Source organism: Nematostella vectensis, chromosome 13 (genome assembly GCF_932526225.1).
Source record: "Nematostella vectensis chromosome 13, jaNemVect1.1, whole genome shotgun sequence".
Taxonomy (NCBI): Eukaryota; Metazoa; Cnidaria; class Anthozoa; order Actiniaria; family Edwardsiidae; genus Nematostella; species Nematostella vectensis.
The window spans coordinates 952,897-967,078 of NC_064046.1; the positions used below are offsets into that span (position 1 = coordinate 952,897).

General features: G+C 39.3%; 2 protein-coding genes across 3 annotated transcripts in view; one reads left to right on the top strand and one right to left on the bottom strand.

Annotated features, from left to right (window-relative positions):
- Positions 1-660: 660 nt before the first annotated feature.
- Positions 661-5,984, bottom strand: LOC5521614 (glycine cleavage system H protein). Its single transcript, XM_001641351.3, has 5 exons — positions 5,799-5,984; positions 2,607-2,686; positions 2,240-2,303; positions 1,866-1,997; positions 661-1,131 (listed from the first exon to the last, which is right to left on the bottom strand). Exons 1-5 carry the CDS (start codon positions 5,938-5,940, stop codon positions 1,031-1,033), a joined length of 519 nt encoding a protein of 172 aa, XP_001641401.2. The 5' UTR covers positions 5,941-5,984; the 3' UTR covers positions 661-1,030.
- Positions 5,985-7,176: 1,192 nt separating this feature from the next.
- The window catches only part of LOC5521500 (splicing factor 3B subunit 3-like), a 35,094-nt gene continuing 28,088 nt past the window's right edge, over positions 7,177-14,182 (top strand). Inside the window, exons 1-11 of one of the 2 annotated variants that reach the window (XM_048721196.1) lie at positions 7,177-7,328; positions 8,163-8,401; positions 8,493-8,569; positions 8,966-9,059; positions 10,000-10,172; positions 10,820-10,961; positions 11,942-12,054; positions 12,142-12,204; positions 12,449-12,523; positions 12,621-12,724; positions 13,147-13,312. In XM_048721196.1, the coding sequence (XP_048577153.1) occupies positions 8,176-8,401; positions 8,493-8,569; positions 8,966-9,059; positions 10,000-10,172; positions 10,820-10,961; positions 11,942-12,054; positions 12,142-12,204; positions 12,449-12,523; positions 12,621-12,724; positions 13,147-13,312 (1,233 nt within the window). In that variant the 5' untranslated portion in view covers positions 7,177-7,328; positions 8,163-8,175. The remainder of the gene's footprint in view (positions 7,329-8,162; positions 8,402-8,492; positions 8,570-8,965; positions 9,060-9,999; positions 10,173-10,819; positions 10,962-11,941; positions 12,055-12,141; positions 12,205-12,448; positions 12,524-12,620; positions 12,725-13,146; positions 13,313-14,182) is intronic. The other variant, XM_048721197.1, reaches the window with a different exon arrangement.

Sequence of the window (14,182 nt, forward strand, 5' to 3'; positions counted from 1 at the left end):
GTTCGAGAGATGTGTTCAAGAGACCGCACCAAGCAAAGGCCTACTTTCACAGGGGTAGTATCGGGATTTTATTGTCAACTGACTCCAAAGTGATTAACACGTTATAGCAACCAATCAAAACAGAGCTTGAGTGGTTCCGCGTGGGCCGTAGCCAATCGGTGAAGAGCTTGAGTGGTTCCAGAACACGCGCATAATTTTTATACACCCGCAAAATTTCTAAATGGGTCCCCTCCCCCTAACTAGATTTATCACTCACCATCAGGAGCAATATTTTCCGTGGGGGGACCGGAAATGCTGTCCAAGCGCTAAAGCAAATAACAGGAACAGCAACAAGGTGGAATGCATTGCCACTAGAAATCAAAGAAGCCAAGTCAATCACCCCCTTCTCCGCAAAACTAAGAGAATACATCACAACTCTGTAAATAAGTTTATAAATCAGCAAAGGATTGTTATTGTAAATAGTTTCGTCAAAGATTTTGCTGTAAACAGATTTGTAAATAGCTTTTATTTTGTTTCTGTTGAGGGCCATGCGTACATTATCATTGTGATATTAAGTGAATCTCTCATTAAAAAAAGGCATCTATCTATCTATCTATCTATCTATCTATCTATCTCAACCCAGGAAGCATGTCTAATAGTGTATAAATAACAGACAACAGATGGATGTTTATTTTTATTGAACGTTCTAAAATTCAAATCTACAAAAAAAAAACACATTTTTCTGGGATTTTGAGTGATTCACTGGAATCAGTTGAATCAGTCTGGATCCACCAATGTAGAAGTACTGGGTACTCAAACTGGTATAAAGCAGACATCTTACTAGTTAATTTCTACCTAAAGAATAGTAGTATAAGCTGTTGATAGTTGCACCTGTTATTTTTCTTTTACAATGGAAAATAGAGATACGGCGTAAATCACCAGTTAAAATTGACAATGGTAATGAGAGTACTTTATTTACTTAGCTATTGTCTCAGTTTTTTTTGTATTTAAAAAGAAAAATCAAAATTGTTGACTAGTAGTCCAAGGAGTTTCAGTCATCCTCTTCCTGGGCTACCAATTCTTTGTAAGCTTCTTCATCCAATAAATCATCCAGCTCACTTGGGTTAGATAACTCCATCTTCACTATCCAACCTGTTTGTGTCACAAGATGACAATGATATCACCGATGTGCTCTATGTTTACAGAGGGTAACACCAATGCAACACATGCAAGCAAGGCCACCTTGACTCTTTTGTGAAGTAAACCAATAAAAACGGAAAGGATGTAAAAAACCTATGATCTAAAATAAGAATAATGTACGTTTTTTGAGCAAATTGTAGTGCAAACTAAATTCTGTGGTATGTACTCTTTATACACCACGATATTTATCACCTTGTTATCAAAATGATGTGGAGTCACAAAAACAACGAAAACAGTATTTTACAAAATCAAAACAGTGCACGCTCGTTCGAAATGGTGTGTTTTCTAGCGTGTGCGCAAGCGCATGCAACCGGTGTTTGAAGCGCACACAGATAAACGGAAATTGAAAACTTTAGCTTCAAAACCCTACAGCCTTCGTTACTTTTAGTGTCCTTTTGTAAGGATGAAAAATACATTTACTAGAAAAGATTGAGAACCAAATTTTTCGAATTTGAATCAAGGTTTTTCGTCTCTTTCGCTTCAAGTGAACCTGCAAGGATTGTGTAAATCCCGTGGTATGTCCTCTGATTTACTATAGCTAACAACCAATCAGAAAGTGTTGTAGAAATTACATTATAAAATATTGAAATACTTTACAGTTACAAAATTATTAAATCTTTGAGTGTAGAGTTAGGATACCACAGAAAGAAAATTAGTAATTATTGTAAAGACCTCCCAGTACCTACCGTCGCCATATGGAGATTTATTGATGAGAGAGGGATCCTCTTCGAGCTGGCTATTAATTTCAGTGATCTTTCCAGATGTTGGAGAGTACAAGTCACTTGCTGCCTTCACACTTTCCAGGGCACCAAACTCCTCTGAGAGAACAAAAAAGCAAGAAAAGAATAATTTTTCTTAGCTTTCTCTATGTTGTATTTTACAGAATATATTTCCATTTCGGCAGATAGTGGCTTTAATATAATATCTAGCTTAATGGAAATGGTGTAATTGTTCATTATACCATTATCCCTTTTCGATTCTATTGTTCTCAATTGAGGGAAAGTAAGAATCCAGAATGCTTGTCTGCTACATACATTAAAAGGCACAGAGATGTATTTACCTTCCATTGAGAATTTATCTCCTACTTCTGGCAGTTGAACATACACTATATCACCAAGGTTTGACTGAAAATAAAACATGATGCAAGTGTAGTGTTAACTAGCCTGTAAGTTGAACAGAAATGCCTTCCTTTTACACCATACTTCTCCAATGTGTTCACATAAAAGTAATGCAGAGCAAAATGTTGAGCCCAAAAACACCCCTGTTTTTTTACACCTCCCCCCTAAAAAATCCCAGTAAAAGTTTTTGACACAACAATATACCAAAAATAAAGTATGGTGGACCACACTGCCGAGCTAATACCCATAAAACATCCATGGGGCTTGGCTGGTTTGGGTTGGGGGGGGGAAGGGGGGTGTATTCGTTACCTGTGCATAGTCTGTCACACCAATAGTTCCTATTCCATTTTCAACTACCACCCACTCATGCTTGGGTGTATATTTGGTTACTGAAAAACAATGAATAAACTTTACTCATAGCTAAAAACTAATTAAAAAATTCAAAGAAAAATTTTTTTTTCTGTAAGGTCTTATTGCAAAACAATTACAAGATGGTTGGTGTGGTAGCTGTAACGAGATGTCGTACGTGACGACATGAACAATACGTGACGACATGAACAATACGTAACACAGTCCCCACCCCGTGATTAACTTGTGATGATCAATTATTGTACAGCCTAGAGTTATGATCTGAGAATAAAGACACACACAATAAGTCCTAGCCGCTTCATCTTGTTTCATGGTGGCAGCCAGTGAGTGAGTGGTTTCCACATCTAGAGATTGGAAGCCAGACTTCGGAAACGGTTGGTTAGCCAGAAGGCAATGGCTAGCGGATTCACTTTGCCTCCACCGCAGGCACTAGACCTTCACGACGGTAACGTGGCGGAAAGATGGAAGAAGTTCCGCCTGGCGTGGGATAACTACGCTTTAGCAACAGAGTTGGACAAAAAGGGCGAGAAAGTTCAGGTCGCAACCTTGCTAACAATAATAGGAGAAGAAGCGCGAGACATATATTCAACATTCGAGTGGGCTGCCGAGGAGGATAAGACAAAAATCAAGCCAGTCTTAGACAAAATCCGCGGAGTATTGTCAACCAAGAAAGAACGTCCCCTTTGAGAGGTTTCGGTTCAATCAGGGGAGACAGGAGCAAGAGGAGAGTTACGATCAATATAAAACCGCCCTAAGAAAGCTTTCTGAAGGATGCGAATTTGACAAGATCACACCAGACGAGATCTTGCGTGACCGGATCGTGTTTGGGATACAGGACAGTAAAGTAAGAGAGCGCTTGCTAAGAGAAGCGAGTTTGACACTCAAGAAAACAGATGAAATCTGCAGGGCATCAGAGAGTACTGCTGCACAAATGCGAGAAGTTGGAAATGGAGAGACAATCCATGCAATAAACTCTGGATTCAAAGCCGGGAAATCACAGAGACGACAGAGTGACAGGCGATAAAATGACAAGTCAAACAATGCTGAGAAATGCGGGAATTGTGGCGTACACGACAAGGATAACTGCATAGCCGCAGATAGCTGCAGAGCCAAGATGTGGTTCATGTGTTGACTGACCACAAACCACTGGAATCAATTGTTCTTAAGCCTTTGTGTTCAGCGATTACAGAGAATGCTATTGAGGCTTCAGAAATATAACCTGGAGCTGCAGTGTTTCTGGCGGACACGCTCAGTCGAGTGTATTTACCAGAGGTCAATGCAACCGAGTTCATACAAGAGATGGAGAAAATTGACCACAAGCAATATCTTCCCATCAGCAAGGCTCGATGGGAGCAGATTGAAAGCGCCTCCGCTAACAACACAGTTCTAGAGCAGCTGCGTGTCATGTTACAACAGGGATGGCCCTTCAAAAGAGCCGAGGTACCGCAGTGTCTTCTGCCATACTACGATATTCGTGACTTGACTATGTAACTTGGAAGGAAGAACACTTTTAGTAATTTCAGATTACTATAGTAACTACATTGAAGTCGCACACCCTAAATCTACCAAATCCAAAGGCATTATCAAGGAACTGTAAGCGGTGTTTGCCAGATTTGGCATGGTGGGCCGATGGTGGGCCACAATTCGGATCGGCTGAGTTTGCTGTGTTTGCGGACCTGGTGTTTCGACCATATACTGTCATCCACGACATATGCGCAGTCAAATGGGAAAGCTGAGAATGCCGTGAAGACCGTTGAGTGCCTGTTCATGAAGTGTAAAGACTCTGGCCAGTCGGAGTATTTGGCACTTTTGAGTTGGCGCAACACACCTGACGAGGGCATTGGTACGAGCCCAGCGCAGCGCCTCATGGGACGGCGTTGCAAAACACTGCTTCCGATAGCAGGCGCCCTCCTTCAGCTTGCTACGATACAGATGCAGATGCTCGAGCGTTGCTAGGCACCAAACAATGCCAGCAGTATTATTATAACTGACATGCAAAACCCCACAAAGAGGTTCACCCTGGTGAGACCGTACGCATGAAGCCACCGGGCCAGGAGCGCTGGATACCAGGGGTGTGCACCGAGAAGCTAGATAACCGGAGCTATAAGGTCAAGGTTGGTGACAGGGTATATCGGAGGAACCGAAGGCATATTCTCAAAACCAATGAGCCAGCTTTGCAAGAAACGGACACTCCGTTTCAAGAGCCCGAGGCCTCTGGAGAGGATACTCCTCCCCAGATTGTACTTGATGAAAGCAACGAACGGGTGCGACCAGTAACCATGCCAACCGGACTAAGGAGATCAGAAAGGAGCAAACAAGTGCCGGTCTGGCATGAGGACTATGAAGTCACAATGCGAGGGTGAACATTATATATATTATGGTTACACAGAAGTTTGATTTGTAAATGGACAATCAAGAACGGCTGATCATAATTATAGATCTAACGACGTATTCTGTACTATGATGCCATGTATCTTTTGTTCTGTTGGGGGAAAGATGTAACGAGATGTCATACGTGACGACACGAACAATACGTAACACAATCCCCACCACGTGATTAACTTGTGATTATCAATTATTGTACAGCCTAGAGTTATTATCTGAGAATAAAGACACACACAATAAGTCCTAGTCGCTTCATCTTGTTTCAGTAGCCATGTGAAAACAGTAAGATAACAAATCAGTACTTTTTTGATATGTACTTTAATAATAAGTACGTTATCTTACTACTAGATAAAACATGGTTAATCAATCTTGGAATAAGTTTCACCTAGCGAATAGTCAATCCGATTTGATCCCAAATGAACTGGATGGAACGATCTGAGTTCTTTCCGGTTCGAGGTTTTTTTTAGTTCCATTTTGTTTGAGATCAGACATGCGTGCAATCGCTTGAAAGTCCGAAAGCTTGACAAGACAACAGCACAAAACAAATATACTAAAAAAATGCAGTATATGTAGCAAAACTGGAATTTAAAGAAAGCCTTAATAAAGGATGTTGTTGGCATTATCAAAAGATTTAATAAAATCTTTCTTTTTATGAGTGATATAAGTAAGCAAGTTAAATAACTGTACCGGTTCTTTTGCTTTCTACAGATTTATCAACTAAATCAGAGACAATAAAAATTTACCAACCTCCTAAAAGAGCCTTAGAGGTGCAAAGAGACCTTGTGGCTTGTGCTTGCCATCTGCAACCCGCTCCAGCTGTGACTCTAGCGGCGGCAGGACAAACAAATCGGCTCGCCTTTGGAAGGAATCTTGCTACGGCGGCAGCCATTTTTACAGTTCTACGCGTTTTGACCGCGTGATGCGTCCGTGAACTGGGCAAGAGCTTACTGAGCATGCGTTGATTATTCCAGAAGCGGTAAGTACTTCATGTAATCATATTAAAGTGTATCATTTTCGTGTATCCATATTATCAGATTATAGTGTTATATTGTATTGTATTTGCCTGTGTTCTCCTGTATTCTCCTGTATTTCCCTGTATTCCCCTGTAATTCCCTGTATTCTCCTGTATTTCCCTGTATTTCACTGTATTCCCCTGTATTCTCCTGTATTTCCCTGTATTCTCCTGTATTCTCCTGTATTTCCCTGTATTCTCCTGTATTTATCTGTATTCTCCTGTATTTCACTGTATTCCCCTGTATTCTCCTGTATTTCCCTGTATTCTCCTGTATTCTCCTGTATTTCCCTGTATTCTCCTGTATTTCCCTGTGTTCTCCTGTATTTTCCTGTGTTTCCCTGTAATTCCCTGTATTCTCCTGTATTTCCCTGTATTCTCCTGTATTTCCCTGTATTTTCCTGTATTCTCCTGTATTCCCCTGTATTCTCCTGTATTTCCCTGTATTCCCCTGTATTTCCCTGTATTCCCCTATATTCTCCTGTATTTCCCTGTATTCCCCTGCATTCTCCTGTATTTCCCTGTATTCCCCTGTATTCTCCTGTATTTCCCTGTGTTCTCCTGTATTTTCCTGTGTTCCCCTGTAATTCCCTGTATTCTCCTGTATTTCCCTGTATTCTCCTGTATTCCCCTGTATTTTCCTGTATTCTCCTGTATTTCCCTGTATTCTCCTGTATTTCCCTGAATTTCCCTGTATTTTCCTGTATTCTCCTGTATTTCCTTGTATTAGTAGTCACCTCAGAAGCGTGTACCTTGCCGCTGGTACATAGGTACGTGGGCTCTGGAAACGCGATTGGGTCAAAAAGTATTTTCTTTCGAATAAAAAAAAAACAGAGAATAAAAAAATAGAGAGAGGATTATAGAGTGCTTTAAGTCATAAACTAATTTATTACACATTTTACTTCCATCTTGAATGGGGAAGAAACAAAATATCCTTGCCCAAAGCTGTAGTTAATGGTACTGCTGTTTCTAAAACATACCTTGGTCCTTGTACACTTGATCATATTTGGTCGGAAAATTTTAAATAAAAAAATAAATAACGAAGAAGATGAAAAAATTTTATTTGTGGGATGCCTGTGTAAAGCAATGAGTTCCATACATGCGCATTCTTTAGCTACCGCTGGCCACCCAAGCTAAATCAAGATGGCGGCGTTTTCTTGAAAAAACTTCACAAATTGCTCTGATTTCTACACGTTTCATATAATCTGGACCTACAAAGCTGTTATCTGGCACTTAAGTAAGTGTTGTCGCGAAAAATTGAAAAGGTGAGTTAATTTGGAGGTCTTTGGTTGCTCATTCTAGTCTTCGAAGCAAATTGACGTTCCACCAACGTGCGTTGCTTTGAGACGCACCAAATATACCATGCAGGAAGATATTCCCGGTTTCCTCAATGGTCGGTTGATTTTAGGCTAAGATCTTATGTGATGATGAAAGAATGCCTAAAATCGCCTCACATGGAGGCGGTGTGGTGTCGTGTTGGGCCTAACTGCTATTCACTCGCAGTCTATAAAAAACACGTGTAAACTATAAATCAAACTACTACATTTTTAGATTTATAAACTACTATATTTATAAACTATACATTTATATACGATGGAGCTGTTAGATCATCCAAAAGCAAATATAAATCTAGTTAAAATCATCTGAAATTATAGAAGTGAAGCTTAAATACTGTACTTGCCCTAGAGATCTTAAAAAAATTGCAAAAGCAGTTTTGACATGTTACGAGATCTCATGGCATAAAATAGGAACATCTTCAAAAATACAGAGCTGGCCTAAACAGGACTGGCATGAAATAGGAACATCTTTACAAATACAGAACTGGCCTTAATAGGACTGGCATATACAGGACTGATTTTCAAGATTTTGTCTGTAGCAGACAATAATAGTAGTTCCAAACTAGTGTTATTCATAAAGTTCTACTGTATTACCAAAATAAGACTAGAACTGTTAAATACTGTCCTTAAAAGTTGCCTGTTGTAGTTCAAAGTTTGATAGTCTCAATCCTTCTAAAAATCGGTTCTTTTCAGTAAGAAAATAATTATCAATCCAAACACCATAATTCCCTGACTCAAAGAAAGTTTCTGTGTTTATTTCAGCTTTTAGTGCACAATGCATCTCTACGCACTGACGTTACAACGGGCCTCTGCCATCAACAACACCATTCATGGCAACTTTTCAGGCACCAAGCAGCAGGAGATTGTGGTGTCTCGCGGGAAGTTCATTGAGCTCCTGAGGACAGATCCTAACACAGGGAAGGTGTTCCCGGTGCTTGCCATTGAGATGTTCGGCATTGTGCGGGATCTTATCGCTTTTAGACTGACTGGAGGATCAAAAGGTATACACAAATATTTATTGACTTCTGAAAATATTTTGCTTGCTTATTGGACACTAGCAATTAAAACTTTGTTTCTGTTTTTTTTTTATAGATTTTATTGTGGTTGGCAGTGACTCTGGGCGAATTGTTATCCTAGAGTACATTCCTTCCAAAAATGTTTTTGAAAAGGTGAAGAAAGTAGTTTATTGATGATTTATACAAATGAATCTTACTATCGAATTCGAATTCCAGTTTTAGGTGTATTGTATTCATTGTTCTGATACGAGATCACGACAGTTTGGGCTTTTTGATTCTATTACTATCCAACTACATACTATGACATCTAATATAAAAAAGTGTGTGATATGAATAAAGTTCAATCACTATTTACTTTCATGAAGCTGCTGAAAAGCCATATAAATCTTTTTGCAGCAGTAGCTTCTTGTTGGCTATTGCTTTTTATTAATTGTTTTTATTTAAGAATTTACTGTTTCCAGTGTTTATAGCACATTTTTAGACCGTTTCCCTGGTCAAACTTCACAGCAATTAATAACATATTTTAATACAATCATTTGCACCATCCAGGTTCACCAGGAGACTTTTGGCAAGAGTGGATGCCGCCGTATTGTACCTGGGCAGTATTTAGCAGCAGACCCTAAAGGGCGTGCCATTATGATTGGTAAGTGCTGTAAAAAAGACTTTACTCGATTTGACAAGAAAAAAAGGACAGACACTTAAGAGATTCAACTAATCATGTGTTATTGGCTGAATAAATATGGTTAACCTGATTTTGCGTAAGAACAAGTTGCCCTCTTAACCAAATAAGACAGACCTGAAAGTCAGTTGGTGCAAATTGTTGTCTGACATGAAAGGCAAATAATAAATCAGGGGTTTTGTCAACTTTCGTAGTAGACAGTGGAGATTGTAAAGTAGGGGGTAGAAGTTATTTTATTTTATTACTTCAAATAAAACTTAAATCATAATGATGCCATAATGATTTTGCAACGCTTGCGACAATTTCAAGTTTTCTGTAAGTTAATTTGGAATAAAAAAGGCAGTAAATTGTCTCTTCATACGTAGAAAAACTACAAATCACTCTAGGAATTTACCTTCATAACAAGCTTAAGGTATCCACATTCAATAGAAGTTCTTTAGTGAATATATCTTATAGTCTGTGGAGAATTAAAGCAAAAGAAGACATTTCTACAATCAATTCGAGTTGAGAACGACATATCAATTTGGACTAAATTATTTTACAAAATTGTTGGTCAAAACTCAGGGAATGTCTTCTTTGGAGGTTCTGTATTTCTGAAGGATTTAAAGCGTTGTGTAGAAATACAAAATGGAGTTTATTGAATGATAATGAACGAACAAAATCTCTTTACGAACATCAACAAAAGTCAGAAGCAAAACCTCGCCTCGTGCAACCATAAGCCTGTAAGGAAAACAAAGTTGGAAAATCTATTGAGGAAAAAAAATAAATATGTTATTCCCCAGCTAAGGGCTGTTTCGTATCGTGAAAACCGTGACCTCGGCCTTGATAATACTAACCTTGGTCACAGTATTTCACGATACAGACCTCCTAGCTGGTAAATAACATTTATATGTGTGTTTTGCAGGTGCAATAGAGAAACAGAAGCTTGTGTACATAATGAACAGAGACAGTGCCGCACGCTTGACCATCTCTTCCCCCCTTGAGGCGCACAAGTCTCATACCCTTGTGTACCACATGGTGGGGGTGGACGCTGGGTTTGAGAACCCCATGTTTGCCTGCTTGGAGATGGATTATGAGGTATGTATTCCACATTATTATACAGCATGACACATGACCTCATTGGTTGATTTGTGGGTCGTATATATCTGTAAGGCCTGCTTAAAACAATGTGGCACTTTGCATGAATTATTTTCACAAGCCATCTCCTTGTTTGCTTGGATCTCATAGGAACTTTTGCAGCCTCAAATTGTCCCATGTTTTTTTTTGGCACACAAGCTTGGCTATGAACACCCCAAGCCATTTGTTCTTAACAGCTACTGTAACTACAATTATATTAATCACGTTGATTCGACATGACAGAAAAACCTGGAAAACGTGCAATTTCAGATAGAGAGAAAAGACACAATTTCTTCAGTGGCTATAGGTTCCTTGTATAACAGACTGATTTTTAAAACAAAAATAACGTGAGGCTGAAGTGCACATTTTGGCTTTTTAAGATAATTTTTCCTTGATCATCATTGCCCTGTGTATCAGCTCAGGGACGAAAAGCTCAAATTTCAATGACACTTTACAAAAAGTGGCATCAATTTAAAAAAAGTCGCACTTGATATCTTGTTTGCTATAAGTTACTAAGTACTCAGAGGAATTCTCCACCTTGTTTGATGTGAAATGGGCTTATTGGAAGCGTCATATCAGTTGATTCTTTGTGATGTTTGTGTTCACAGGAAGCTGATACCGATCATACAGGAGAAGCTGCTCAGACAACACAACAGACTCTAACATTCTATGAACTTGACCTTGGCCTTAACCATGTGGTCCGAAAGTACAGCGAGCCCCTAGAGGAGCATGGAAACCTTCTGATTGCTGGTACACTACTTATGTGTCTGTCTGTCCACCTGGATTTCTGTGTCCATCTGTTCATTTGTGTCTGTAGGTTTATGTCCATCTGTCTGTTTGTCCATCTATTTGTCTGTTTGTGTCCGTCTGTCCGTCTGTCAATTTGTACTGCATGTTTATGTCCTTTAGTATGTTTGTGTTATCTGCTTGTCTGTCCTTCTGTCTGACCATCTGTCTTTCTGTCTGTCCTATTGTTGGTTTGTCTGTCTTTTGTTACTTGTCTTTCTGTCCATCTCTCTGTTTTGCTTATTTCTGTGTCATCAATTAAGGTGGCACGCCGAGGTTGTTTTGGCTAAACAGCTTTTACTAAGTTCCCTATATCAGACTCATTTTCGGCTCAATTTTTGTGAATTTTTAAGTTTCCAAATTATCTTAACGAAAATACTCTCGAATTGACTATCTGAAATTTATTCTTGTGCAACACTGGTCCTCTTGCCCCTCTCACACAAGTTGCTTTAGGGTTTGGGCTTAGCATGGGGCGTAAATTCGGGGATGGATCTTTGTAGGCAAGAGTGCATTTATTTTTTCAAATATTGCAAGGACAATTTTGGCGTGAAATGAAGATTCATCAATCGCGAAGTTTGACAGGTCAGTTTTAAGCCAAAAATTCGTGTGCTTCAAGTTGGAGTATTGTTAGGTGTTACTGTAGATTTAGAAAAAAATTCATCGTGCAGATTTCGAGATTTTTATTTTAATATATAAATATTGCTTCCTTTTAACTTGCATGACAAAAAATAATTTGATTTCCAAGAAGAGTGAATCTAGCGGAATCTGATAAAGCATAGATGTATTAATAAAATCTGAAATATTAACGAAAATCGCGCCGAAAATGAGTCTTCTGTAGGGAACATAGTATATAAGCTGTTTAGCCAAAACAACCTCGGCGTGCCACCTTTTAACAACACACTTAAAAGTGTGTGGTGCTGATGTCATGTGTCCCTTTACTATAGTGCCTGGAGGAAGTGACGGTCCGAGTGGTGTTCTAGTCTGCTCAGAGAATTATCTTACTTACAAAAACTTTGGCGATCAGCCTGATATCAGAATGCCCATCCCCAGGAGAAAGGTAAAAAACTGTTCATAGTGTTTGCTTTGGTGACATACTGTAGATTGATCCCAAAAAATCTCATAAGCAATCTCATATCAATTTCAGTATGATTTGGATGACCCGGAAAGAGGGATGCTTTTTATATGTTCAGCCACACACAAGACAAAGGTAAAGCAGTCTAGAAATGTGGACTTTATGTTTTCTTGGACATTTTCTTGTACATTATGCAGTATGTTCTCTGTAATAGTGCCATGATTATCTCTTGCAGTATCCTATAACCATTCTAGTATTCTTATGGTCACCTGCTCTTTTGCTATGATCATCTGTTCTCAGACCTTATGATCATTGTTCCTGAACTCAAAGATTTCTGTAAGATAGCTGTATGGCCAATATTTCTTTGTTTATCCCACAGTCCATGTTCTTCTTCCTGGTGCAAACGGAGCAGGGCGACATCTTCAAGATAACCCTTGAGACTGATGAAGACATGGTATGTTTTCTTTGTATTTTTGAACATTGAAAGAAAAACTACTTTAAGGAGCCTGTCCAGACAGATGACACACTGATCCTTGTTTCCTTTACTCCAGGTTACAGAAATCCGCATGAAGTATTTTGATACCGTCCCCCCAGCTGTCAGTATGTGTGTCCTCAAGACTGGCTTCCTCTTCACGGCATCAGAGTTCGGCAATCAGTAAGTAACGCACAACTGAATTAGCTTGATAAAGGCTTTCAGAAAGCAGCCATGGCCAAAATAAAGCTTTTAGTATAAAACTTATAAAAATTGATAAGTTGTGTTGCATTAACTCTGTAATAAGAAAAATGTTTTTTGAATGCCATTGAACATTGTACTGTATATGGCTTAAATCCTACTAAAAGTGTTTTATTTTTATGCACTGCAAGGCTTTATATGTACATCTTCACCTGTGCTTTATGTGCTGCAGACTATCTGTCAGAGAGACAAACTAACACATTTTACAATTCATACAATTATGAGTTTAAGTTATTGGGTAAGCACTGTTAATGAAGATGGCACTTCACCACCAGAACTCAACCATGAGTTCTCTTACATTAAAACATCCATGTAATATTTAAAGGCAAACTTTTGTTATGCAGCTACCTGTATCAGATTGCCCATCTCGGAGATGACGACGATGAGCTGGAGTTTTCAAGCACGATGGAGTTGGAAGAGGGGACAACCTTCTTCTTCCAGCCACGTGGACTCAAGAACTTGGTGTTGGTGGATGAGCTGGAAAGCCTTGCCCCAATAATGAACTGCCAGGTAATCTATTCAAGTTTTTGTTTTGTCAGGGACCTAGACATGCCGGTAGCCAGAAGTAGCCAGAAGCAGGGCGAAACTTGTTCACCCATTCAGCTTCCATTTCCTCTTTAACTAAATTACTCATTTAAATGACCTTGAGTTAAAGCCGCATTGTCACTAGTTTACTGCCGGAGGTCTGACGGAAACCTCAACCATTAACCCTTTCACTACTGAAGCCCAATGTGTGTCACATCCTGCTGTTCCTGGAGCCTAATTAGCATTCCCCACTAATTTACACACCAAAACAAAACATGCATGCTCAGTAGGTTTTGGAGGCAGATTGTAAAGAATAATGAACCAAAATATTGGCGTTTTTGCCACTATTGCTTAGAGCTATAATGATTTGAATTTACAATTTCATACAAAAATTCAAATTTCGCGCCATCTTCTCTACCAATGATCTCAAATTTTGCATCATTTACAAGATTATTGTTTATCTTAGACACAAAATATAAATAGAACATATAATAACCACATCATAGCCGAGTCCATGGACACGCTGTCTGTTTTCTTGCCCAAGGTAAACTTTGTAGTTGCACACGTAGCCGTTGTTCGCGTCGGCCGCCATCCACACTTTTATGCCGTATTTCATCGGCTTTGCAGGCATATATTGGCGAAAGCAAAGTCTTCCCTTGAAGGCAATCATTCCCTCATCGACTGATTTGTCCTTTGAGGGCTCGTAAGCTTGCTGGATATTTTTTAAGACATCACTCAGTACTGTGCAAACTTTAAAGAGACGGTCGTAATCGGCGTCCCCATGTTGTAGCTCGTTGTTCGGATCGCTGAAGTGCAGGAATTGGGCGATCTCTTCAAACCTTGTCTTGGGAATCA